At 46.9% G+C, this 27,682-nt stretch overlaps 2 protein-coding genes across 4 annotated transcripts in view; one reads left to right on the top strand and one right to left on the bottom strand.

Annotated features, from left to right (window-relative positions):
• Positions 1 to 17,451, bottom strand: part of iqgap3 (IQ motif containing GTPase activating protein 3) — a 28,686-nt gene extending 11,235 nt beyond the window's left edge. Inside the window, exons 1-21 of the mRNA XM_076738064.1 lie at positions 17,300 to 17,451; positions 16,157 to 16,244; positions 14,405 to 14,561; positions 14,239 to 14,316; positions 14,060 to 14,136; positions 13,102 to 13,169; positions 12,671 to 12,784; positions 12,228 to 12,406; positions 11,943 to 12,024; positions 10,089 to 10,252; positions 8,728 to 8,815; positions 8,359 to 8,522; positions 7,984 to 8,144; positions 7,523 to 7,638; positions 6,445 to 6,608; positions 6,183 to 6,273; positions 3,244 to 3,411; positions 2,845 to 2,987; positions 2,520 to 2,690; positions 944 to 1,027; positions 491 to 562 (exon numbers count right to left, since the gene is read on the bottom strand). Coding sequence (XP_076594179.1) covers positions 491 to 562; positions 944 to 1,027; positions 2,520 to 2,690; positions 2,845 to 2,987; positions 3,244 to 3,411; positions 6,183 to 6,273; positions 6,445 to 6,608; positions 7,523 to 7,638; positions 7,984 to 8,144; positions 8,359 to 8,522; positions 8,728 to 8,815; positions 10,089 to 10,252; positions 11,943 to 12,024; positions 12,228 to 12,406; positions 12,671 to 12,784; positions 13,102 to 13,169; positions 14,060 to 14,136; positions 14,239 to 14,316; positions 14,405 to 14,561; positions 16,157 to 16,244; positions 17,300 to 17,324 — 2,454 coding nt within the window. The 5' untranslated portion in view covers positions 17,325 to 17,451. The remainder of the gene's footprint in view (positions 1 to 490; positions 563 to 943; positions 1,028 to 2,519; positions 2,691 to 2,844; positions 2,988 to 3,243; positions 3,412 to 6,182; positions 6,274 to 6,444; positions 6,609 to 7,522; positions 7,639 to 7,983; positions 8,145 to 8,358; positions 8,523 to 8,727; positions 8,816 to 10,088; positions 10,253 to 11,942; positions 12,025 to 12,227; positions 12,407 to 12,670; positions 12,785 to 13,101; positions 13,170 to 14,059; positions 14,137 to 14,238; positions 14,317 to 14,404; positions 14,562 to 16,156; positions 16,245 to 17,299) is intronic.
• A 318-nt stretch (positions 17,452 to 17,769) lies between these two features.
• Positions 17,770 to 26,030, top strand: ttc24 (tetratricopeptide repeat domain 24). 3 transcript variants are annotated; one of them, XM_076738063.1, is made up of 13 exons: positions 18,667 to 18,894; positions 19,098 to 19,391; positions 19,542 to 19,743; positions 19,852 to 20,058; positions 20,805 to 20,933; positions 22,992 to 23,113; positions 23,370 to 23,450; positions 23,739 to 23,794; positions 23,905 to 23,978; positions 24,956 to 25,067; positions 25,167 to 25,195; positions 25,358 to 25,397; positions 25,509 to 26,030. In XM_076738063.1, exons 1-13 carry the CDS (start codon positions 18,697 to 18,699, stop codon positions 25,618 to 25,620), a joined length of 1,656 nt encoding a protein of 551 aa, XP_076594178.1. In that variant the 5' UTR covers positions 18,667 to 18,696; the 3' UTR covers positions 25,621 to 26,030. The 3 variants fall into 3 exon arrangements, 1 of the variants encoding a protein (XP_076594178.1); XR_013077507.1 differs by adding an exon at positions 17,770 to 17,886 and having other exon boundaries at positions 18,660 to 18,894; positions 23,905 to 25,195; positions 25,509 to 25,584; XR_013077506.1 differs by adding an exon at positions 17,770 to 17,886 and having other exon boundaries at positions 18,660 to 18,894; positions 23,905 to 25,397; positions 25,509 to 25,602.
• Positions 26,031 to 27,682: the final 1,652 nt, after the last annotated feature.

Here is a 27,682-nt window from a genome sequence, read left to right as displayed (position 1 = left end):
TCCCCCAGCGGCACCCCCCGCCCGCTCTTGAAGGTCAAGTAAATTCTATTTAATTTTATTTTCTATGTAGGGTCACGGCAGAAGTCATTTGAGGATCCATTTCCTCACAGCGGGTCAACACTTTGTGCTTCATTAAACAAACTGAACAGCCTTCTGTTATTTATCTGATTTACATACGACACGTCATTTCTGTCTCTACGTGGGCGCCTTTACAATTCTCCTATGCTCTCTGTGTCGCACTCACAGGTGAGCACACAGGTGAGCACATTCCCACCAGCGAACAGGAAGTCAAGTCGACACAAATATGTAAACATTTTAACGCTCCCAGGAGGTGAAGATGCCGACACTCACTGACTCTGACTCTGCCCTGCCCCCCTAAAACTGTGAACCGAGGTGAAACAGTGTGTTTGTTAACAGAGCTCAGTGAATCTCTGCTCAGAGACATTTTAACACCATCAGAAATGAGGACAGAGACATGAGGAAGACTCACGTGACGTCTGAAGAAACTCAGGCGAGCTCGATATTTTCTCCTCGCCAGCCACATCTTCACCAACGACTGGATCTGTTAACACAGACGCAAACGTTCATGACCAAAGAAACGATCTCAACGGATCCACACTGAACACTTTATCGTTCTAACACATGGGCTGTTTGTTTCCACCTGATGGAACCTGTGATGTACTCATTGAAGGATAATGTTCATGTTGGCCATTTTCATACTTCAAAAATGAATTTTCTGATTTTTTTTCAGCCCTTAAAAACAGAAAACTCTTCTTTGTGAAGTTCAAACCTTCACTCACAGTAATTCATCCATTCATCACCATAACAAAGTCAGCTTTATGTCCAGATGGATGGACTTTGTGTTTCAGCTCAGACTTTCAAGACTTCAGACAAATAAAAAGTTTACTGTAGTTTGTAGTAGTCACGGCGAGCCGGTCGTTACCTTGACGACAGCCCTCCAGTTGGTGTAGAGAAACTGCAGCCGACGCCTGTACGCCCTCTGCTGAACAAATCTTCTCCAATGAGACTTGAAAGAAAGAGAAACAGAACAGGAAGGATCCAGTATGAAGGACATAATATCAAGCAGCTGCCTTCGCAAACATCACTGATGTCAAAAACATCCTCAGTGAACATGAAAAACTTTCCGACTGTACGTTCACACCGCAGCGATTTCTTTTATTTCTGCTTCAGTGACACTGACGGCCGGAGGGAGCAGCAGAGAGTCCATGCTGGACTGGAGTCCAGACCGCTTCGTTAAGGACCTTAAGATGGAGTCTGGCAGGTGAGCTAATGGGCGCTCCATACACAAAGTGAACATTAGAGGAAGCAACACAAAGTCAGCGGTTTTAACCCCAATTAACACTGAGACCTTTCAGCTCCAGTGATCAATGTGCCTGTATCCTGAGTCTTTATGAACATACGTCTTCAAGAGTCCATAAATGTCCTAAATGAGAGGAAACAGGAGAGACACGAGAGGAATTAACAGACCTGACAACAAACTGAGTCTCTGGTGAGGTGTACTGCGAGCTAACATCTGTTTGATTCACTGAACGTAACATGAAAATGAAGACAAAACGATCCTGTGGGGAAAACTAGCATGGCTCTCTGTCCCAACTTCAAAATGTGCAGTGATACAAGACTTAAACAGACTTCTGTCTCTCATCTGACATGTCTGTCTCACGGTGTCGTCTCAGCTGGTTTTCTTTCCACCTCGGTTGCACCTTCCCACGTGTCTTTGTGTCATAATACTACAAAGAATCATAAACTTTATTTGTATGGCACCTTTCATACAAGAATTGCAGCTCAAAGTGATTTTCAACAAAGAAACCACTCGCAGCAAGTGCTTCACATAAAAAAGACGCAATAGACATAAAAAAAGGCGTCGACATTTACTGTAAATACGACAGAGAATAAAACCCACTTCACAATAATAATATCAATGAGATCAAACTACGGATGAAAATAGAAGCATCAAAGGTCTCCAAACTCTCTTATTCCTTTAACAAAGTCAGCAATTTGAGGTGTAACAGGTGAGAACTCAAAGTACTTCGTCTCACGTGCCCGCTCTCCCAATCAGCGCCTCTGAAGTCAACAAGCATAACAGAGTCTCCAAATTCCCCATTGACAACTTCCCAGTTTCACCACTGCTCATAATGAACCAAAGTCAGCGAGAACGTCTTCCCACAGGTGCACCCTCACTGTGGGTCTCATCTGTCGGTCTCAGGCTGAAGCTGCCCAGAAAAACCAGCCTGTCATGGTTCTGTGGGGTTAAAACACACCACAGTCCAAGAACCTAAACCCCTCTGACTCCTCTTAATTGGATTTATTCAGGTGTGTGTTCAAGTTATCAAACTGTCTTACCTGCACAAACCTGTTGTAAATCACCTGTTTGAACTTGGTGAAGGCACCAGTTGATGAGGAGGTGAAGATTCCTTAGAATTCATCATTAAAATCATCGACTCCTCCAAACCGCTCTGTGAGGCTGCCTGTTCTGCTGTAACTGTCAGCAGTGTTCTCACCTGGATGATGACAACAGCAGGTGTCTGAGAGATCAGGTAACGCCGACGAGCCTCCAGCCTCCGTCTGGTCAGGAACCCTCGGCTGACAGCCTGCAGACGAACGACGAGGGCTTCGCTGCTCCGCCACAGAAGGCTGCGACTGTACGAGCCTGAAACACTGCTCACAACTTCCTGCAGGCGTGACATCACACACGATATCACTGCTGCTGACCAATCACAAGCAGGGGGACAAATGTCTAAATTCTTCCTCTGAATTTGTATATTTGAGACACAGACATGAGGATCTGTCCTGAGAACAGACCTCTGACCCTCAGGTGAATCTCACCTGTATCTGGTGTCTGTCAAGGAACGCGCTGTTGTGTGTGAAGCCGTTGGGTTTCTCCCAGCTGCCCTCCAGTTTGTTCAGGTGGAAGTAGTAGAACGAGCCGTCATCTAGCCGGACTCGAACCCACGGACTCCTGTTATCTCCTAAATGCATGCACGGGGACTGGTTATGACCATTAGACGTGATTGGCTAAAGCTCTGACACAGGTCGTTCATACTGCAAACTCGTCATTTTAAAGTCTACATGGAGTCAGACTCCACGTGTACCCTCTGAAAACCAGACAGAGCAGAGGACGGAGCAGACGGTCTGAGGTGGACTGACTGTTAATGTCAGACTTCATGTCTCGTGCTGCTCTGCTTCTCGTTCACTGTGTTTACACTGTGTGTCAGTCCGTCGTACCTGTGTGCATCCTGTCTGTGATCAGACTGTAGAGTTCTCTCTGATAATCTGCAGCACAGGTAGAAACGAGTCCCTGCAGCTGAACTTCAGGTAGAGCAAGAACACGAAGAGTCTGATTCACGCGGTTCTCCTTCACAGCCTGATTCACAGCTGCTACGGAGAGACACACTGAGAACGCATGCGCGCACACACACACACACACACACAGAGAATAACATCATCATCGTCATTGTCACCACTGTTATTACTATTTATTATTACACAATGATGTCACAGCAGGGGACGGAGCTGGTCAGAGGACAGACGATGCTGTGAGTGGATCAGTCTGGGTGGACGCTGCAGACAGTTTGCCCTGTGAAGCTGTAAGAATCCAGCAGATGACAGTAAGAAGGAGGCTCCAGCTGTCTTTGGTCAGACTGTTATCATTCAGAGACCATCGATAAAATCCTCTGAGACATGAAGAGATGTTGCTGAAGCTTTGTCTTCTTGCAGATCTGAAAATGTCTTAAAATGTATGATAATTAGGCCTTAAAGGTCCTTAAACAGTCTACATTTGAATTGATGGGGTCTTAATTACAACATTAACAGTCCAGTGTTTCCCACCAATTAAAGAGACTGTGGCGGCCCTCCACAGTCTCGTTTGGGCCCGCCACAGTCTCGTCCCCACCCCCCCGCTTTCCACCCCCCTCCCCACCTAAAAAATAATAATAATAACCAGATCCGTCAGTCAGCCGATTACACAGCTGTAGCCTACTCTACTCTATAGCCCGCGAGCGAGAGCGCGCGCGTGAACACACACGCACGCACCAACAGGTCGCGTTCATAGACGGTCCTACTGTCTGCTGCATTTGGCGCGATCCGGCGACACCGCATCCATCCAGTCGATGATCCATACATGACAGCAGGCCGGAACGGCATTTCAAGATTGTGTGACTTTGCTTGGTTTACGCTTCTGCGTCGCGGCGACGGCGTACCTACGGCGTACACCCTACGCCGTTACTGAGCATTCATAGTTCTGCGTCGAGGGAACGCGTTGCTCCGCAATTCACCGCCAAGCCGCTAGGGGGGTGTTGCTGTGTCTTTGTATGGTTTCGGGGGGCTCTTGCTGCCGCGAAGAGGAATTGTAGAGGTGGTCGTACTTGCGTACCTCCTTGATAATTCTTTCTTCGGCTTGGTCCAGTTTTTCTTGTAGCTCTCACCACAGAAACTTTGAAAATGGCGGTGTTGTTGTGCTGCGACCATAGGGCTGCGACTGAACCGAAAATTACGTTCTGAACGGACCAATCACAGTCCTCGAAGTTCACGTCAATACGCGTCGACGCGACGCGTAGTCAGGATTTTTTGGAGGTGCGCGTCAGGCTACGGCGTAGGGTCTGCGTAGGGGTCTGCGTCGACGGCGTAGGTACGGCGTCGCCGCGACGCAGAAGCGTAAACCACTAGCGTAAAACTTCTCTTTTGGGCAGGTATCAAGTTCGATAACGGAGCAGTGTCGGCCATGTTGCTGATCTCATTGCACCAGTCAACTTCTAACATACCAAACAGAGTCTAACTTTCCGCTATCCCTGGTGCTGATTTCCCGGTAGCTAGCTACTTGTCCGCTATTTCTCCCTCTCCTGCTCGCGCTATTTCTCTCTCTCATCCCTCTGTCGTTTGTGCTCTCTCTCTACCCGTTTATAAAAATTAACATGAAATTAATTATTTAATATCTCTCGTCGGCGAGAAAGAAAAAGAAAAGAAAAAGAAAAGAGGGATCCGACAGCACTGAGTCAGTGACTCTGCCACAGCCTTATCGGTGAAGAGGGGTGAGGTTATGGCTTAAAAGCTGTAGCGGAGCCGGCGGGGGGGCAGAGGGTGCGGCGGCCCCGGGCCCACGGTTATGAGGGGGCCCATTGCAAGGCTGATGCTGAAAAAACAAAAAGGGAAAGTCGGTCTCTTACTGCTGTATTTGTAAAGATATAAGTGTAAAAAAAAAAAACGGGGAGAAAACAGTCTGAATCAGAGCGTTTCTGAAGATTAAGAGGACATGCCACCTCTCTTGCACTGTCTGGCGATCTCTCTCTCTCTCTCGTATGTTCTTAAGGATGATACCAACCTGTTATGTTCATATACAGCAATTTATATTACATTCAGTGGTCTCAAAATGCCCTAAAGAGATACATCAGGCTTGAAAACGTACACACACACCCAACCCCGAGGGTAAGAGACCCTCCCACCACAGTCTCCTAAAATCCTGTGGGAAACACTGCAGTCACTTTACTTTCACCCTCCAGTAAGACTTATTTCAAGTCAACAGTTCTGATAGAAAACTGCCCTCTGCACTGGACAAAGCATTTAGCACTGACCCACCAATCCTTTAGGGAATAAGACAAATGTTTGGCCATGACTTTTATCTGAACAAATGACAACAAAGGTTGTAACCCTGTCCACAGAAAGCAGGTCTACACCGTACTCTCTGAACCTCTCAGTGCTTCCACAGGCAGCTGGACTTATCTGTGGTTCCAAACGTCTTCTAGAACCATTCCACGACCTTCACAGACATACTCTTTGAAAGAGACCTGATACGTCACTGCAGATGCTAACTGGAGCAGAGTAAATGTCAGACTGATTCAGTATCAGAAGAAAAAAGACATGAAATCTGATTTTAAATGAGATTAGAATCCAGTCTGATGTCTTCAGGAGGTTAATAATGTCAGTTTGTCTGTTTTAGGATTAACAGACACAAACACACTCACAGACAAAACTAAACAAACTAAACAGGTTTTTACTGTGGTCCTGAACCATGACGGCAGACTGAAGCCAGAGAGCTGGAAGCAGAAGATAAATGAGTTCACAGCTGATGAAAGGTCAGAGGTCAAAGGTCACAGTTCTTTCAGCCCTAGAAATTCATTACAGCTCGCCATCACTATTAACATTTGAAGGCAATAAAGTCTCTGACTCACACTTCAGAGCTTTCTGACTATCCTGATTGGCTCTCCTCACTGCATCCTGGATATCAGTCAACCATAGTTCAGCTCCTGGGTCTCTGCTCACCTGATTGGACAGGAGGAGGGCATGTGAATTCAGGTGCAAAATACAAAATATTTCTATTGACGTGAATGATGAAGATTCAGATTTCAAGATCAGAATTCCACTTCTGGTTCCAGTTGGAGGTGCTGGCTGGAAGCCCTGCTTGCCTGTGGATGGCTACCCGTGAAGACTTACCTGAGCTTTACGCTGCCGGGCTCTGATCAGCAGGGTCAGGTATCTACAGGTGTTGGCAGGTAAAACCTCGTCCACACCGCAGGAGGGCAGCAAGAGAGCGGACAGCAGTTGCTGAGGGTCTCCTCTGACCACAGCCTCGTTAATCCGACTGACAGCAAGCAGCTCTAAAGATGAGAGATCACACAGAGAGGTCACACACAGGTCATAGACATAGGTCACACACAGAGGTCACACAGAGGTCACAGAGAGGTCACACACAGGTCATAGACATAGGTCACACACAGAGGTCATAGAAAGAGGTCGCACAGAGGTCATAGACAGAGGTCACACACAGGTCACAGACAGAGGTCACACAGAGAGGTAACACACAGGTCATAGACATAGGTCACACACAGAGGTCATAGAAAGAGGTTGCACAGAGGTCACACAGAGAGGTCACAGAGAGGTCAGAGACAGAGTTCACAGACAGAGGTCACACACAGGTCAGAGACAGAGGTCACAGAGAGAGGTCACACACAGGTCAGAGACAGAGGTCACAGACAGAGGTCACACAGAGAGGTCACACACAGGTCATAGACATAGGTCACACACAGAGGTCATAGAAAGAGGTCGCACAGAGGTCACACAGAGAGGTCACACACAGGTCATAGACATAGGTCACACACAGAGGTCATAGAAAGAGGTCGCACAGAGGTCAGAGACAGAGGTCACAGACAGAGGTCAGAGACAGAGGTCACAGAGAGAGGTCACAGACAGAGGTCACAGACAGGTCAGAGACAGAGGTCACACAGAGAGGTCACACAGAGAGGTCACACATAGGTCACAGACAGAGGTCATAGAAAGAGGTCGCACACAGGTCACAGACAGAGGTCACAGAGAGAGGTCAGACAGAGGTCACAGAGAGAGGTCACACACAGGTCATAGACAGAGGTCACAGAGAGAGGTCACACAGAGAGGTCACAGAGAGAGGTCGCACAGAGGTCATGGACAGAGGTCACACACAGGTCACAGATTTAGAAGATTTGTTGACGGCCCTTGTGTGTGTGTGTGTGTGTGTGTGTGTGTGTGTTTTCCATACGTTGGTGTTCGTCCTGCACTGAGATATTGACAGAATTGATTCCCTCCTGCAGCTGATTCCAGGTCAGCAGATCGTTGCCCACCTGCTGCCTCAAGCCAACCAGACACGTAAAGTACCTGAGGACACAATGACATTATTACTGTAGGACACACGTCCCCCTCAGGTGTCTGAAGAGTCATTGTGAAGTTCAGTGACTCCAGCTGTCACATCGTGACATAATGTGGACAAACTGTCACAGAATGAACAGAACCTTAAACTCCAAAGTGAAGGACTGATATTGTAGTTTTCATGTATTGATTGTTTTTATTTTAGCATTTATTTTTTTAACTCTTAATTATTTCAATTTCCTCTTTTTAAAAGTATTTTAATATTTTAACTGTTAAAACCAATAAATCTAAATGGGAACCAAAGTAAACACTGCAAACCAAAGACAGCAGAGAGACAGGTGTAAGGACTCGCACCTGTCCAGCAGGGTGTGGTCGACGTCAGAGAGTCCTGCAGATGGACTGACCAGTGAGGAGCTGAACTGCTGCACACGCCCCGCATCAATCGCCTGATTGATGAGAGCCACTGCTGACAGCATCTCCACGGCAACAAACAGCTCCTCCTGCTGCAGCTCCCCCTGGTGGAGACAAGCAGGAAGCGGCACATTAACATCACCTTTCATGAATGCTGCTGTCCGAAGTTTGACTGTAGGTGGAGGACACATCACTGTGTTCTGCCACCAGGTGGCAGCAGAGCAACTTTCAGCCAGTCAACAGACTGAAGAACAAATGCTGTTCTAAAAACAAGCTGCCGACTGTCACTGCCTCTCTCAGGTGCGTGTCCAGATGTACCTGTGGAGTCTGCTTCTGCAGCAGCTGCAGCTCTCGGTGGTAAAGAGTCGCAGCAAAGGGAAACACTTCAGGAAGTTGGAGGTCAGAGGTCATCAGACAGCTTACTGTGCGCCTGGGGTCACTGAGACGCAGCGACGCATTGACACTCTGCACTGCTGCATACACTGAGCACGCACGCACGCACGCACGCACGCACGCGCACACACACACACACACACACACACACACACACACACACACACACACACACACAGTCACAGTTATTGATAAAATGATCTGATATTTAATATTCTTAATATTCATTCTGTTCAGTTGTATCCCTCTGATGTTAACACCAGTACGTACTGGGACAGACCCAGTGTGACTTACTGGTCCTGTCTCTCAGAGCCTCCTGGTTGGCAGTGGTCACACCTTCCTGCAGAGCGTCAGGCTCCAGAGGATCAGCACAGCCCTGAACCTGAGGTCAAAGGTCACAGAGGTTAGAAGTCCAACAGGACAAAGTCACATTTTCATGGTTGTCTCATGGTGAAAGCGTGTTTGCATCACTGTCCTCTGTCCTCTGTGATGCTTCTGTCTGTCTCAAACTTTCTCTTTGGTAAACTAAAAATATCAAAGATGTAAATCTTTGATCTATTGCTTTCATTGATTAGTGAAGAGCTATCATTTATCAGCTGCTGATTGATCAGTGATGAATCTCAATGTTCATCACAGTCATGTGACAGACAGGGACAGGTACCTCAGACACACACCACGCCTCTCATCAGTGTAGACGTGGTCATGAGGTCATGTGACGTCTGAAGAGAAATAAAGACTTTCAGGTTTAAGGCTTCACGTCGGACACCAGAGACTCGTTGTCACATGAGGTTTAAACAGTCACATCTGCCGTTTCCTCACCCGCCGGACGTTCGTCTGACCGCCCCCGTGTCGGTTCAGCTGACTGAGGTATGTAAACCAAGACAACGGGGAGACACTGACGGCGTGTCCTCTGAATGTGCGTTCAGTAACGTGGAGCTGCAGACTCTGGCTCTGTTTTCGAGCAGTGACGCATCAAGTCAAACACATCTCAGCTTTCAGGAAAAGGTTCATTTAGGACAAACTGCGGCTGGGACACAAACTAAACGATATGCAAAAGGACATGAAGGCAGAGGACGTGAAGGCAGAGGACATAAAGGCAGAGGACGTGAAGGCAGAGGACATGAAGGCAGAGGACGTGAAGGCAGAGGACATGAAGGCAGAGGACGTGAAGGCAGAGGACATGAAGGCAGAGGACATAAAGGCAGAGGACGTGAAGGCAGAGGGCAAGAAGGCAGAGGACATGAAGGCAGAGGACGTGAAGGCAGAGGACATGAAGGCAGAGGACGTGAAGGCAGAGGACATAAAGGCAGAGGACGTGAAGGCAGAGGACGTGAAGGCAGAGGACGTGAAGGCAGAGGGCAAGAAGGCAGAGGACATGAAGGCAGAGGACGTGAAGGCAGAGGACATGAAGGCAGAGGACGTGAAGGCAGAGGACATGAAGGCAGAGGGCACGAAGGCAGAGGACGTGAAGGCAGAGGACGTGACGGCAGAGGACACAGAGGTACCAGCCAATGGAAATGTCTAAATGAGCTTTTAATGTCTTCAGGCTCCACGTTTGATCCTGTGTGTGTGTGTGTGTGTGTGTGTGTGTGTGTGTGTGTGTGTGTGTGTGTGTGTGTGTGTGTGTGTGCGTGTGTGTGTATGTGCGTGTGTACCAGGGCCTTCTGCTGGCGGTCTGCTGACAGTTGGTCCAGGTACCAGGGCCCGTTGTCTGTGTGGAGGCCCCTGAGGGCCAAACATGGCAGCTGCAGAGCCAAGAGCAGAGAGAGTTCATCTGCTGAGTCCAGAGCTTCATCGACCTGCTCGAGCGCTGAGCGGACTGACACAGAGACACAGAGACAGAGAGACAGAGACACAGAGAGAGACACAGACAGAGAGAGACACAGAGACAGAGAGACAGAGACACAGAGAGAGACAAAGAGAGACACAGAGACAGAGAGACAGAGACAGAGAGACAAAGAGAGACACAGAGACAGAGAGACAGAGACAGACACGGAGACAGAGAGACGGAGAGAGACACAGAGACAGAGGGAGACAGAGACAGACACAGTTTTTCATGAGTTCACTAAACTGATTCTTCTTTTTTTGGTTTTCTTTCATTTGATGAAAATTTTCTGTCTTCAGAGAATTCAATATTGATTCTTATTAATTAATATCAATAATCGAAGACCTGCAGTCAAAAGCTTTTTGGGTCGGCTGGTTGGTCAGTCATGTGATGTTCCAGGTGTGCTGTGATTGGTCAGTTCTGCCTGTTGTTGTCAAATGAAAGTTTCTTAGTGTTTCTGGAATTCAGCTGAATGTTTCGAATGAAAGTTTCTTAATGTTTCTGGAATTCAGCTGAATGTTTCAGATGAAAGCTTCTTAGTGTTTTTGGTAATCAGCTGAATGTTTCAGATGAAAGTTTCTTAGTGTTTTTGGAAATCAGCTGAATGTTTCAGATGAAAGTTTCTTAGTGTTTTTGGAAATTAGCTGAATGTTTCAGATGAAAGTTTCTTAGTGTTTTTGGAAATCAGCTGAACGTTGAATGAAAGTTTCTTTGTTTTTGGAAATCAGCTGAACGTTTTAAATGACAGTTTCTTTGTTTTTGGAAATCAGCTGAATGTTTCGAATGAAAGTTTCTCAGTGTTTTTGGAAATTAGCTGAATGTTTCAGATAAAAGTTTCTTAGTGTTTTTGGAAATCAGCTGAACGTTGAATGAAAGTTTCTTTGTGTTTTTGGAAATCAGCTGAACGATGAATGAAAGTTTCTTTGTTTTTGGAAATCAGCTGAACGTTTCAAATGAAAGTTTCTTTGTTTTTGGAAATCAGCTGAATGTTTCAAATGAAAGTTTCTTAGTGTTTTTGGAAATTAGCTGAATGTTTCAGATAAAAGTTTCTTAGTGTTTTTGGAACTCAGCTGAACATTGAATGAAAGTTTCTTTGTTTTTGGAAATCAGCTGAACGTTTCAAATGAAAGTTTCTTTGTTTTTGGAAATCAGCTGAATGTTTCAAATGAAAGTTTCTTTGTGTTTTTGGAAATCAGCTGAATGTTTCAAATGAAAGTTTCTTTGTTTTTGGAAATCAGCTGAATGTTTCAGATGAAAGTTTCTTAGTGTTTCTGGAAATCAGCTGAATGTTTCAAATGAAAGTTTCTTTGTTTTTGGAAATCATCTGAATGTTTCAGATGAAAGTTTCTTAGTGTTTTTGGAAATCAGCTGAATGTTTCAGATGAAAGTTTCTTAGTGTTTTTGGAAATCAGCTGAATGTTTCAAATGAAAGTTTCTTTGTTTTTGGAAATCAGCTGAATGTTTCAGATGAAAGTTTCTTAGTGTTTCTGGAAATCAGCTGAATGTTTCAGATGAAAGTTTCTTAGTGTTTTTGGAAATCAGCTGAATATTTCAAATGAAAGTTTCTTTGTTTTGGAAATCAGCTGAACGTTGAATGAAAGTGAAGAAGCTGAAAAATGAATGACGTGACGTTTCTAACGACGTTGGGTCTGATGAACCAGTGAAAGCTGAAGCTGAAACTCACCGTTGGCGATGTTGATGTTGTCCTGGATTTCTGTCTGAGTTAGAAACTCTTCGTAGATGTCTTTGTCCTCTGGACCTCCACACTGACGCATGAGACACAAACACATCAGCAGACGTTCTCGTCTGATTGGTTTATTCGTGAAGAGATTCTCAAACATTTTTCCTCTAAATTAAATCAATTAAATTGATGATTGAGTCACGATCTGGACGGAGACAAAGACAGACAGCAGGACATCTGATTGGACAAATGCATCTCTCTCTGACCAATCACTGATCAAAATCTCACCCTGTTGGCCCCCTGCTCCTTTTTCCTTCTTTTTGCCTGATGCAGCATCTCCTGATAGACACTCATCAGCGCCTCCTGCAGGTCACAGAGGAGCGCGTTAGGGTTCCTCAGAGCCTCTGCTGTGACCTCCACATGACCTCTGTCCACCGCCTCGTTAATGGCAATCACCGCCGCATGGACTGATGGGAAAAAGGAGAGCAGATGAGTCTCCTGCTCTCCTTCTCTACCTCCTGCTCTCCTTCTCCACCTACTCCACTCCTCTACCTCCTCCTCTACCCCCTCCGCTCCTCCTCTCCCTCCTCCTCCTCTCCGTCTCTACCTCCTCCGCTACTCCTCTAACTCTACCTCCTCCTCCTCCTCTACTCCTCTACCTCCTCCTCCTCCTCTCCTCCTCTACCTCCTCCTCCTCCTCTCCTCCTCTCCTCCTCTCCTCTTCTCTCTACCTGCAGCTTCGTCCACTGACAGCTCATTGGCCAGTATTCCTCCGATCTTGTTGAACGCCGGCATCTGGATTCCGTATTTATCGAGCTCCATCTTCATGTTGTTGATCTCCTCTTCTGAACACGCACACACAAACACACATACAGTTCATACAGTGTTCCAAGATGGCCGTCACCTCACCTGCAGACATGCTGACGCTAACGTAACATGAGCGTCAGAGAAAAAGCCAGCAGTTTGTATTTGGGGATTTTATGGGTTTTACCAGCCCACACCACATCTATCTGTCAAAGTCTCACAAAACGAGCAACAGAACAAATCACGCCTCAGCGACACAGATCCTGATGACGTTATGAGTCGAAAATCAGCTGATTTATCGATCAAGCTCTAATAACAAGTGAAACCTGAAATAAACTCAGTTCATCATCATATTCACCTGTGAACTTGACTTTTCCATAGAGGTCGTGGATCTGTGGAGCCAGACCCTGTCTGTACAGGTACAGGCTGCAGACAGACAGACGGTGGTTAACACACAGAGAGAGACAGGCTGCAGGCAGACAGACAGGTGATTAACACAGAGAGAGAGAGACAGGCTGCAGGCAGACAAGCAAAAAGACAGGCAGACAGACAGGTGGTTAACAGAGAGAGAGAGACAGGCTGCAGACAGACAGGCAGAGAGACACACAGACAGACAGGTGGTTAACAGAGAGAGAGAGACAGGCTGCAGGCAGACAGACAGGTGGTGAACACAGAGAGAGAGACAGGCTGCAGGCAGACAGACAGGTGGTGAACACAGAGAGAGAGAGACAGGCTGCAGGCCAGACAAGCAAAAAGACAGGCAGACAGACAGGTGGTTAACAGAGAGAGAGAGACAGGCTGCAGACAGACAGGCAGAGAGACACACAGACAGACAGGTGGTTAACAGAGAGAGAGAGACAGGCTGCAGGCAGACAGACAGGTGGTGAACACAGAGAGAGAGGGAGACAGGCTGCAGACAGACAGGCAGAGACACACACAGACAGACAGGTGGTTAACAGAGAGAGAGAGACAGGCTGCAGGCAGACAGACAGGTGGTGAACACACACAGAGAGACAGGCTGCAGACAGACAGGTGGTGAACACACACAGAGAGACAGGCTGCAGACAGACAGGTGGTTAACAGAGAGAGAGAGACAGGCTGCAGACAGACAGGTGGTTAACAGAGAGAGAGAGACAGGCTGCAGACAGACAGGTGGTTAACAGAGAGAGAGAGAGACAGGCTGCAGACAGACAGGTGGTTAACAGAGAGAGAGAGACAGGCTGCAGATAGACAGGCAGAGACACACACAGACAGACAGGTGGTTAACAGAGAGAGAGAGACAGGCTGAAGGCAGACAGACAGACAGGTAAACACACCTGAGTGCATGGATACAGTAAACAGCTCTCGGCATGTTCTTCTTGTCGTAGATGTCTGTCGTTTCTGGGTGAAAGATCTAAAAAAAACAAATAGTAATCTCTGATCAGCTGATCAATACTGACAGGAGTCGATCAGAGTATTGATTCTCTGATCGATCAGTCACAGTCTGCTCACTGACCGCTGGCAGTCCGAGTGTCGTCATGGCGTTCCTCCAGTAGTTGATGTTGTCAGTGTGACGGAACTGAAGACCCACGGCCTGATCAGATCAATACATGGTTGATTATTGATTACTGACAGTGACAGACTGATGACTAATCACTACCTGGTGTGTGTGTGTGTGTCACCTGGTATCGGAGCTGTTCGGGATCGTAGATCTTCTTCAGAGTGACGGCATTGGGAGCAAATCGATGACCCAGTTTTGCTAAAATGACTCCGTTCCTCAGCGCCTCCTCCAGCTCAGTGGGAGCAGGAAGCTCCTCCCCCAGACATGCCTCCATCCACCTGAGGAGAAAAAGAAGTGATGTCATATGTGAAGTGATCAGGTGAGGTTTCGGTCTGATCAGGTGAGGTTTCAGTCTGATCAGGTGAGGTCGTTCTTGTATTTCCACCAGAATCCCAGCATCATGCTTCAGAAGCGTCCGTCTGCTCTCCTTGTCAGTGTTCAGTGTTTCCTGACCTTCACATCGTTGGTCACGACAGCGTCAAGACGCCTCCTGTACGAAGGACCCGGCCTCATGCACAGCTCAGGTCATGGCTGGTTTAAGGTGGAATGGATTCTGGATGATGGCCCGACGGTGCTCACTGGAACACTGACAGCCATCGCTGTTGTGCAGCAGTGAGGTTGCGAAGGTCTTGCGAGAGCTCTTTCTTTTACCAATCATGAGATGATTCCGTGTGACACCAATGAGGAACCTTTTTATTGATTATTATCAGTGAGGACGGAAGTGGCTGATGCTCATTTGCACTGGTGGGGGCAGGACTGCATCCTAAACACTGACAGATGTCAGCTGGTTTCTTGGCCTTTGAAGCCTTTTTGCACCTCCTCTTCTTCGTGTGTTCAATACTTCGTGGCTGTGTCATTCTACTTTATTTCACATTACTTAATTTATGGACTTATTTGTCCTGATGATGTAAGATAAGATAAGATAAGATAAGATGAAGCACAGCTGTGTTGTTAAAGCTAGCTGAAGACCTACCTTCTCTGAGGCCTCCGGCCAGTTAGAGCGTCTGTGTGTCTGTCTTTGGATATGTTGATGTTGATGTTGACGTTGACGTGTGGGCAGCAGGTGTTTCCTTTACATCGTCTAAATAAGTATTCATGTTCTGTTAATTCAGCACGCTGAGACTACATTCTATGAAACGCGAGAACAAATTCATTTGACTCGACTTTAAGGTCGATCCTCTCCGTCAACGTGCCACCACATCCCTGCAGTCTCCTTATGGTTGGCATGAAATTCTCCTCTGCGGTACCCAGCTTGATTACCACGACCACTGATAACCCTGGTAGCTGGACGGATAAAGTGTAACCGTACCAGCAGCAGCAGACAGCGAGGGTCAGTCATAAACTGGAAGGCAGTTACTGGTGGTCATACAGTGCGAGGCCACCACCTGTACAGCGTCAATGTGTCGTAGCGATGACAGTTTGTAGTATATCTGCTTCAGAAACCTCATTTATTTTAGCGGCAGAGCATTGTGGCTTCGAGCAGCCGTCGGTCGCCAACGTTGGGGGTGGAGGAGCGTGTTGTGTGGGAGAACTTGGGCACGTTAAAGACCAGCCGGCTGCTGAGTCCTGGACAAGCTGCAGGTCAGAGGCACATGCAGAAAATGCTGCCAGAAGCGAGTTGCAGCAGTCTGGGTGACCAGAATGAGGCCCAGAACCTGCATCGAGTCCCGGGTGGACTCAGCTGGCCAATCATCCAGTGGTACGCCAAGTTTCCTTACAGTCCGGTCGGTGACACCAGATTTGTTGTTGTTGTTGTTGTTGTTGTTGTTGTTGTTGAGGAGAGATTTAAGAAAACAACCTGAAAAGTGGATGGATGCTGTTTTTAACAGTAACCAGTTCAGCATGGACCTGGTCTGAAGTGAATCCCACTGACCTCTTGGCCTCCTCCAGCCTGCAGAGGTACTGATAGGCCACGTTCTGGATCCTCTGTTCATCCATCTGCTCTGCCGTCAGACGCTCATCTGTACAACACGCACAACACAAACAGCAGTGACATCCAAGCACATCCGAACAAGTGTGATACTGATTCAGTAAAGACACACCTGTGTGTGACAGGTGTGTCAGAGGGCAGCACACCTTCAACCACACCACTGTCCTGCTGCTGCCTTATTAGTACTATGATGACTTCTAACTGTGTGTGGAGCTACCTGCACCGCAGCCGAGCAGTTTCCCTGCAGGGATCAATCAAGTTTCTCTGAGTCTGAATTAAAAAGGCTGTCATGACAAGTACATTAAAACACGACACCATCAGTTAGTGAGCGAAACGCCTGGCCGTAATCTTATTGGTTGAGCTGAAGCCTCTTCAGATGTCTGACATCTCTGCTCTGAGGAAGATGAGGCCAAAACAGCACATCTGCTACAGTTTAACAAGAAAAGAAAGACAATTAAGACAGTTAATTTAATCTAGAACATTTTGATGCCTCAGTCTGACAGCTGGAGTCCCGTCTCAGCAACAATGACTTCAACTGTTTTTATACTGAAAGGAAAACTAAGGTGCTGATTACTAACAGAACAAAAAGTCATTTAAGCTCTCAGATAAATCACGTGAAGAGCTTTATATATTAGTTTATAGAGCTGCAACTATCAATGAACTGATTCACAGAATGATTTCGATAATTGATTATTGTTTTACTTTCACTGCTTTGAGTCATTGAGAAAATAATCTATACAGACTTTTCTCATATAAATGCTGAATCTGTAAGAACGAAACATGCAGCAGCCAAAAAAAGAGTAAAAGTTCACATAATGATCTGGAGGCATTTCAATGTTATTTAGTGGATAAGTACTTTCTGTTAATAATTCAATAATTACGATAATAATTGTTTACAGACGTTTGGTCAGTTTCAGACAGAAACCACCTCACGTCAGTTTGGCCATGATGAAACATTTCGACAGACAGACACAAGCTAACACATAAAACCAGCACGAAGCAGACGAACCGCTGTCATAAAGCCCGAGAAACTGAAGTGAGACATGTTTGTTTGAGTGAAATGTGAAGAACCATGAAGAGACTCACAGGGACCGTGTCCAGCTGAATCCATGTTAGCTGCTCCGTGTCTTCGTCCTCCGACAGGTTGATTAACTCTTTATTTCTGCTGTCGATGAATTGTTTTAATGTCAGTTCAGTTTAAATTCACACCGCAAAAACTGCTAAAACACCAGTCTCGGTTTGAAACCGTCCGCTGCTCAGAGCTGCTTCCGGTCTGAAGTTTGAAAGCTCCCGCCGCTCGCTGATTGGCCGACCAGCCGCTTCTACCATTGGCTAGAGCGTCGCAGCATTGGATTGTGGTCTATGTATTTTTCTGTCGTTAAAATAAAGACCTACGATAACTTTTTCTTTTTTGTAACTTCTTTGAGATTACGTTAGATATCACAGTTCTCGTCTGACAGTTTATTTTTCTGTTTCTCTTTCCAACATTTTATTTGTTTTCCCTGTTGTTGGTTCCATGTTGCCTAGCAACCGAGTCTACTACAGTCCGAATTAGCCTACAGCAGATGTTGCCAGCTGCCTCATGAAACGCTTCTGAAAAATATATCGATCGCACTTCTGAACAGTTATTGACATGTGAACACTTAACGTCTCTTCATCGTCACCTGGAAACTGTAAGTGTTGTTTCACTGGGAGTGTTAGCTAACACGGCTAAAGGTTAGCAACTAAAGGTTAACCGTGTTAGCAGTAGCAGTAGTGTCAACAGCACAATCAATAAAAGTGGCAGCAGGACGTCATGTTTACTGATAACCATTCAAACTTTAATAACATCAATAAAATGAATGACATGACTGTATTTCTTTACAAATCTATTCTGTGAGCTGGCTTCAGTCTGAGGGTTTCCTGTTGCTCCATTTTGGATTGTTTTCATAGAACTAAACTCATTAACTCAATAAGCTGCTTTCTTCGGTGGATGTGTTGACCGAGGGTCGATTTTTAGTTCATTGTAATATCTTTTTACTGTTAAAAGTTAAATTATTGCCTTATACTAATTGTTCAAGTTGAGATGCGTTTGAGGTTTATTCAGTCATCCGCTGACTCCTCTGGCAGAGGGCGCTGTTTGCTTTAACTTTAGCTTTTATCTTTACCGACGAAACCAAATAGGAAGAGCAAACGTGGTTTTTCAAAATAAATCTGTGTTTCTCGCCTTCACAGTAATATAAACGTTCGATTTTACATTTTAATGATCTAAGGGTGATTTTAAATAAACTAAACTCAGCTATTTAGAATTTCATGTCAAATTAAGCATTACATTTATTATATTTACATAAATGACTTATCAATCAAAAAATTAGCTGATTAATTAAAAATAAAACAGTAATGAATTGCACATTTTAAAGAAGGTGAATGATGTTTGCAGGTTTCATATCTCTGTGTGTCTCCTCAGACTCCGTCCAGGTGAGTTCTCCTCCTGCATATCCAGCATGGCGTCTGATGAGTCTCCTCCATGTGACGATAAAGTGAAGGTGAGGAGGAGGAGGAGGAAACAGGAGGTGAGGAGGAAGGAGGCTCTGGCAGTAGACATAGAGGAGTTAACATCTGCTGGCCACAGAGCTCTGCAAGAGGGACGAACCCGAGACGCTCTGAGCTGCTTTGACAAGGCGCTGAATGCTGCAGGACAGGTGAGGCTGCAGAGGGTCAAAGGTCATTAGCAGCTGAGACTGCCGAGGTCAGAGGTCACTGACAGGTGAGACTGCTGACCATGGTAGTACCAGTTGATGTAGCTGTCCTGCAGTAGTAGTAGCAGAAGTAGTGGTTGTAGCCATAGTAACAGCTGCAGGAGTATCCAGCTGTTGTTGATTTCCCATCATGCACTGCTCCTCAGGTGCAGGACTCGCGGGTCCTCCGGGCCTGCTCCTTTAACCTCGGTGCAGCCTATGTGCATGTGGGCCACCCTAAGGAAGGTCTGGACTTCCTGCGTCAGGCTCAGCGCGGTCCAAAGGCCGACCGCCTCCCGGACCTCCAGTTCAACCTGGCCCTGGCCCACAATGCACTGGGGCAGAGACGAGAGGCTGCCGCCTACTTCCTGCAGGCTGCTCAGCTGTACAGATCACAGGGAGACGGAGGCAGCGAGGGGGACGCCTGCATGGAGATGAGCCGCTGCTACAGCACAGTACAGGTCAGAAGCCAAAGCGGGACCAGAACCTGAATCACACTCAGAACCTGAACCACAAACAGAACCTAAACCAGAGACAGGTGTCAGGGAACACATGTAAGATGTCAGGTAAAAGGTCAGGTGATACTTTGTGTGTGCGTGCGTGTGTTGCAGGACTGGTCTCTGGCAGTTCAGGGTTTCCTGCGGGCTGCAGAGAGTTACAGAGTGGCAGCCATGTTGGATTCTGCAGCCACTGCCTTCAAAGAGGCAGGAAGTCACATGATCCAATCAGATCAGTTCAGTCATGATGACATCAACAGCGCTCTGATCGAGTGTCTGAGTTTGACAGACAGAATCGCTGAGCCAAGGATTCTGGGTAATGTCTTTGCATTGAAGGGTTAAACAGGTCATCTGATTGATTGATTGATTGATTGATTGATTGATTGATTAATGGATTGATTGTCTGTTTGCTGCTCTGGTCCAGGTGAGCTGTACCTGTCAGTGGGTGTGTCTTACTGTCAGATGAGGTGTTTCCAGGAAGCGGTCCAGTGTTTCCAGCTGGCTCTGGGCCCCACCGCTCAGCACCCCCCCCTGCTGGCCAAAGTCCTGCACAACCTGGGAGCTGCTCTGAACTCTGTGGGCCGGTTCACACCTGCTGTGGGCTACCATAGGCTGGCTGCTGGACTCTACGGTCAGACACTGTCACTCACCTGTCACTCAATCAGACTGATCACCTGTCAGTCAGATCGTCCACAGATCAGACGTGTCAGAGGAGGAGGACACATTCACTCATGTCCACCCAGCGTCACTGTTATCTAAAATGACAGATGAGATTTGAGAGATGATCATTGTTTCATGATATGATTTCAGCTACTTCTTCATTTTTGAATCATATCATCACAGAAGTGTCAGTGAGCAGCAGTGATGAAGGTCAAGCTGAGGTCCTGAAGAGTGTTAGAAAGACAAATCAACTTAATTCCTGTTTGACTGCAAAAGACCTTCATGAAGACCCAGCAGACCCTGACGAGGCGGCACACTGTTCTACTGAGCACTAAAGATGTGTGTGTGTGTGTGTGTGTGTGCATACATACACACACACACACAGTATAGCCTGATGCTACACTGTCATACCTTCTACTTTGCTTCAGAGTGCAGAGACGTGTCACTCATTCACTCGCTCATTCGTTCTGAGACAGCTGATGAATATGTGAACTTTTCCTCTCCATGAAAGACACACTTTATATTTCTATGATAATAATAATTAATAATTCATTACAATAATGATAAAATGTTATTTTCCCTGTTATCCCACAACAAATTCATCCATTCAGCAGACTATGAAGTTATACTGTAGTACTGCACAGGTAATTATGTTTCTGTGTGTGTGTGTGTGTGTGTGTGTGTGTGTGTGTGTGTGTGTGTGCCGCACGCGCTCAGGCTCTCTGGGTTGCCGTGGTGACCAGGCTCGGTGTTTCAGTAACTTGGCGTTTGCCTGCATTCAGTTGGGTGATGAAGAGGAGGCAGCAGAGAGCTTCATCCACGCTCTGCAGGGATTCAGAGACGTCGGTAACATCACAAACATGTTTTTGGTGATGTGGTCATGTGATTAATGATTATTGGCTCCTTCATGATTACTGGCTGGACTTTGGTTGTGATACGTCTTCTTCCAGGTCGTAGTCTTCATCATAACAGCAGTCACAGTGGATTATTGTTTTATCTCAGGGCCAACGATTATTTCTTTCTGTTTCTTTGGTCAAATTACTGCAAACTTCCTGAACAGCACAAAGTTTTACTCACAGCATGATTGTTGACTGTGAAGAAACCGAATATCACCTGTATTCACGTTATCAGTGATGATCAGCTGAAATACGTGGAGATGAACAGCAGCAGACCACAGACTGTGTGTATGAACACAGCCAGCAGGACCTTCTGTCATCCAGACAAATTACAGTCAGCTCCTGTAATCGAGCGAATGCCGTTTGTTTAGATTAAAGCTGCAGCAGGCGACACCTGAACATACACCATGCTGCTGCCTCAGAACACAATGAGCCAATCAGCTTTGACTCGTCAAACAAACGTCCACTCGTGTAACCAGGTGCACGACGTCAACATTTAAACATTAAACCATTTCCAAAAAGTTGGACTGTAAAAACAAACAGAACGTGATGATGTGCAGAACATCGAAGTCCAGATTTCACTGAAAGCAGCACAAACAGATCAAAGGTTGAAACTGAGACACTTCATTGTTTCTGAAAACGGTGTCTTCATTTAGAATCTGATGCAGCGAAAGTTGGGACAGCGACAACAAAAGACGGAAAAGTCATGAAATGCTGAGAGAAAACAGCTGACGCAACATCACACGATGAATCTAGTTACCTGGCAACAGGTGAGTCACATGAGTGTGTCTGAATAAAGATGAGGAGGGCTTCACTGCTCTGTGACAGACTGTGCTCAAAACAGTTCAACAAGTTAAGAATAATGTGTCTCAACGTAAAACTGCAAAGAGTTGGTGGATTTCATCGTCACTAAAAGATTCAGAGAATCTCAAGACATCTGTGGACACAAGGGACGAGGCTGAAAACCAGCCTGTCAGGTCCTGAGCTTCAGGCCTCAGAGGATCTGCACTGAAGACGGACTGGATTCTGTGGTGGACATCTTCCAAAAACCATCGTCTGTGATCTCAATTCATCGCTGCAGATCCACATGAAGCTGAAACTCCACCATGCAAAGAGGAAACTGTCCAGAAACCAGATCCAGAAACGCCGCCGCCTCCTCTGGTCCCAGCTCATTTAACGTGGACTGAGGTGGAAAACTGTCCTGAGGTCTGACAAGTCAACCTTTGGAATTCTTTTTGGAAATCATGGACGCCACGTCCTCCGGGCTAAAGAGGACAGGGACCATCTGGCTGGTTATAATCAGAATCAGAAATACGTCATTGAGGAAAGGAGAAATTGGTTTTGTTACAGGTGCTCCTTACAAGAATAGAAGAAATAGAGGAGACGAAGAAGAGATAGAAGAGGTAAACATGTAGTGCAATTAAAAGAGAAATATAACTAAACAATACATATAAACTGAGACAAAATATATAAACTGAGACAAAATATATAAACTGAGACAAAATATATATACTGAGACAAAATATATAAACAGACAAAATATATATACTGAGACAAAATATATAAACTGAGACAAGGGCCATTCAGAGGGAGGAGTTGTACAGTTTGATGGCCACAGGCAGGAATGATTTCCTGTGGTGTTCAGTCTTGCATTTTGGTGGGATGAGTCTCTGACTGAAAGCCAGCGTCCGTGGGGGGGGCATTACTGCACATGGCATGGCTAACCATACTGAATGCTGAACCATATATTCAGGTTTTAAGAGCAATATGCTGCCGACCAATGAAATGTCTCTGTTTCATCATCTGATCTGTCGTCTTTGTGCCATTTTCAGTGAAATATGGAGTGCAGTGTTTTGTAGATCATCACATTCTGTCTCTCTCTGTTTCACACAGCATCCAAACCTTTTTGGAAACAGGGTTATACATGGGCACCTCGACGCAGCACTCTGTGACCAGCAGAGGGCAGCATACCTGTGTTACCTGTCTGTCTGTACCTGTCTCTATGCAGAGGATCACTTGGCTCAGGTTCAGGTGTGTGAGTCGTTAGCAGAGTGTTACCTGAAGCAGAGGAAGCAGCAAAAAGCTGTTCAGCTCTACAAACAGGCTCTGACTGCTCTGTCTCACTGCCAGGTAACAACAACACAACTGTGTATTCATGTGGAGGGGGTCAAAGGTCAGAGTTCACATGTCAAATGACATTATGAGTTCCGTCAGTAACACATTGTCACCTGTCACCTGTAGGACCGTTTAGGTTTTTAGTGAGACAGGTTCACAGTCACATGATGAATTTATACATTTATACATATTCGAGCTCAGCCAATTACATTTTACAGCAGCAGTTACATCATTCTAACCAATCACAGCCCATCTTCCTCATTCACTTCAGGACACTTCTGGCTCTGTTCGAGATCATCTCGTGGAGCGTTTGACTGCAGTTCTCCAGCAGAGTCTACCTGCCAGTCTGCAGGTGTGATCACACCAACCAAAACACCACATGACACCTCTGATGTACCAAAACACCACATCACACCTCTGATCTACCAAAACACCACATCACACCTCTGATCTACCAAAACACCACATCACACCTCTGATCTACCAAAACACCACATGACACCTCTGATGTACCAAAACACCACATCACACCTCTGATTGTTCTACCTCTTAAAGTAATGTGATTATTAAAAGTCTGACAGGAGCAAGTTGTATATTTGCTGTCATCTTCATTAATCAACACTCCTGTCGTCACACTCAGAGGCCACACCTATCTGGACTACACCCGTACATTCCACCTGTCAGACAGCAGATCAGGTAAGATCCAGATAGCTCTGAGTGGCACTGTGACACACCTGAGCCAGAATGTGGGACAGGAAGATCATTATACCGATTTATCAATACGGACATTTATTCCTTCCTCACAGGAAGAGTGACATCACACAGAATCGAGGCAGAGCATCTAACCAGCAACCAGATGATCAGAGGGGGGAGGGGCAAGGTGAGTCAAGCTGACATGCCACTGCTCTTTGTCCCAGTGAACGCATGAAGAACCACCATGTTGTTAGCTGAGGTGATTTAAATGACACCATAGCCGTGTGTCAGTTCAGGACCTGCATCCTTTGGAGGACGTGGTGTATCGCAGACGCGGAAGCAAGCGTCATTAAGTGGGACGGAGTGCTGCTCCTGTTGCCTAGCAACCAGCTGCAGTTTACAGCTTCAGTTTCAGCTACAAGCGACATAAACACCAGCAAACAAAAGCAGCTTAAGAAGCAGAGTAAACATTTTCAGGTTGGCCGTGGAACCTAACACTGGTACTGGACTTTGGACGTGATGTTCAGCTGTCTGAAAGCCAAGCAGGTTTCACTGCCTGTTTAAAATTGTTCACCTCGGTCCGTTTATGTTCACCACGTTCGCCACAGTCTTAGTAAGAAAGATGTCAACCTCTGAACCTCTTAAGACTGATTTGAAGTGAAGATTTAATGGCTTTTCTTTCAAAGGCTGTAACTTTAGTCGGATGCAAGCAGCCGAGCTGCAGTAAGTGCAGCGACGCCAATGAGTGAGCTAGCTAGCAAAGCTAGTTAGTATCAGTAATGTCATGTAGCTTTTCAGCATTCGTATCGTTAGCTATTCAAATTAAATGATGCACAGATTAATGATGCATACATGTATCAGTGTAATCCTCAACTGCTGCCGTTGTTATGTTTGGGGAGTCCACCATATCCATATTCTCTCTGGGAAAAAAATCCAATCATGGCAAGCAATGAATCTTGGGATAGGTTAGGCCGCGAAGGATCCGCCTCATTGGCTCCTCCAAACTCAGGACAAGAAGGCCAGATTAGCCTTGTTGTGCCGCCGCGACACAACGGGTCTTCAGATTGAGCCTCTGAAGGATCAGGACCTTCGTCCTGAATTGGGACACAGTTAGTGTGACACAGCTGATGTGTAATGGAAAACTAACAGTCAGTATGTGAACAGGATCAGAGCAGCAGGCCACAGGTAGACAGGAAGCAGCAGAGCACTGTGGGTCTGCAGAGGGCGGAGCCACTGAGACACATGAAAACATGAGCGTGGTACCTGGGATGCACAGGTGTGTCCAGTCTAATTTCATTAATACCAAGACCCAGCCTGCAGATCCAGTTTCTTTTGTTTCAAATAGCTGTTAACATTTCTGTTTCCGTGTTTCCAGTTCATACCAGTCAGACCAGCTGCAGCGCAGTGAGTCACCTCATACACCAGATCCTGGGTTCTCCTGGTTCTGTTATGTTCGATTGAGAACTCAAGAGAACTGCACTAATAATATAGTTTCACAACAATATGGAGATGTTTGATTGAATAGACAGGAAGTGGAGGTGATGACGTACCTGTGTGTGTTTTCAGGTGAGCTGTGTTCAGACAGAGAGAACCCTCACACTGACAGGTAACTGACGTCTGTGAATCAAATCACAATACATTTTATTTTAAAAGTTTTTATTGATAAAGATTGAAGTGAAGGATTAAGAAACAGCTGTGAGATCTTTTTTTCTTTCAGTGAAACCTCATTGGTCCTGAACACAGAGACTCCACCCACCAGACCAGATGACATCCGAGAGGCCACGCCCCCTGTAACCAGCTGGAGGTCTCGGTTCTGTTCACTGATGTAGTCTCCTCCTCCTGATGTTGTTATTGATCATGCATTGATCAATAACAACATCAGGACTGGACTGACAGGAAGGAGACAGAGTCTGATCCACATCACAGAGCGAAGATCATGTGATCTGACTCAAAGACTTCTACAAGTGTTTGTCGATGTAATCATGTACATGTGAATTCACACACCGATGGCACAGCATCGGGGCAGTTTTGGGGTTCAGTATCTTGCCCAAGGATGTGGACTGCTGAGGCCAGGGATCAAACCACCGACCTCCTGATCGGTGCGCTCTGACACTCTGACTCTCTGACGCTCTGACGCTCTGACACTCTGACTCTCTGACTCTCTGACGCTCTGACGCTCTGACACTCTGACACTCTGACTCTCTGACGCTCTGACGCTCTGACTCTCTGACGCTCTGACACTCTGACTCTCTGACGCTCTGACTCTCTGACGCTCTGACGCTCTGACGCTCTGACGCTCTGACTCTCTGACGCTCTGACGCTCTGACTCTCTGACGCTCTGACGCTCTGACGCTCTGACGCTCTGACACTCTGACTCTCTGACTCTCTGACGCTCTGACTCTCTGACGCTCTGACGCTCTGACGCTCTGACACTCTGACTCTCTGACGCTCTGACTCTCTGACGCTCTGACGCTCTGACGCTCTGACTCTCTGACGCTCTGACGCTCTGACTCTCTGACGCTCTGACGCTCTGACGCTCTGACGCTCTGACACTCTGACTCTCTGACTCTCTGACGCTCTGACTCTCTGACGCTCTGACGCTCTGACGCTCTGACGCTCTGACTCTCTGACTCTCTGACGCTCTGACTCTCTGACGCTCTGACGCTCTGACTCTCTGACGCTCTGACGCTCTGACGCTCTGACGCTCTGACACTCTGACACTCTGACTCTCTGACGCTCTGACGCTCTGACACTCTGACACTCTGACTCTCTGACGCTCTGACGCTCTGACTCTCTGACGCTCTGACACTCTGACTCTCTGACGCTCTGACTCTCTGACGCTCTGACGCTCTGACGCTCTGACGCTCTGACTCTCTGACGCTCTGACGCTCTGACTCTCTGACGCTCTGACGCTCTGACGCTCTGACGCTCTGACACTCTGACTCTCTGACTCTCTGACGCTCTGACTCTCTGACGCTCTGACGCTCTGACGCTCTGACACTCTGACTCTCTGACGCTCTGACTCTGACGCTCTGACGCTCTGACGCTCTGACGCTCTGACTCTCTGACGCTCTGACGCTCTGACTCTCTGACGCTCTGACGCTCTGACACTCTGACGCTCTGACTCTCTGACACTCTGACTCTGACGCTCTGACACTCTGACGCTCTGACTCTCTGACGCTCTGACTCTCTGACGCTCTGACGCTCTGACTCTCTGACGCTCTGACGCTCTGACTCTCTGACGCTCTGACGCTCTGACGCTCTGACGCTCTGACTCTCTGACGCTCTGACGCTCTGACTCTCTGACGCTCTGACTCTGACGCTCTGACGCTCTGACACTCTGACACTCTGACTCTCTGACGCTCTGACTCTCTGACGCTCTGACGCTCTGACTCTCTGACGCTCTGACGCTCTGACGCTCTGACGCTCTGACTCTCTGACGCTCTGACTCTCTGACGCTCTGACGCTCTGACGCTCTGACGCTCTGACTCTCTGACTCTCTGACGCTCTGACGCTCTGACGCTCTGACGCTCTGACGCTCTGACGCTCTGACACTCTGACACTCTGACTCTCTGACGCTCTGACGCTCTGACACTCTGACACTCTGACTCTCTGACGCTCTGACGCTCTGACTCTCTGACGCTCTGACACTCTGACTCTCTGACGCTCTGACTCTCTGACGCTCTGACGCTCTGACGCTCTGACTCTCTGACGCTCTGACGCTCTGACTCTCTGACGCTCTGACGCTCTGACGCTCTGACGCTCTGACACTCTGACTCTCTGACTCTCTGACGCTCTGACTCTCTGACGCTCTGACGCTCTGACACTCTGACTCTCTGACGCTCTGACTCTGACGCTCTGACGCTCTGACGCTCTGACGCTCTGACTCTC

This window comes from Chaetodon auriga, chromosome 8 (genome assembly GCF_051107435.1).
Source record: "Chaetodon auriga isolate fChaAug3 chromosome 8, fChaAug3.hap1, whole genome shotgun sequence".
In the NCBI taxonomy this organism is placed as follows: domain Eukaryota; kingdom Metazoa; phylum Chordata; class Actinopteri; order Chaetodontiformes; family Chaetodontidae; genus Chaetodon; species Chaetodon auriga.
Note: the sequence above shows the minus strand (reverse complement) of the source record. Positions and strands in the feature narration are given on the sequence as shown.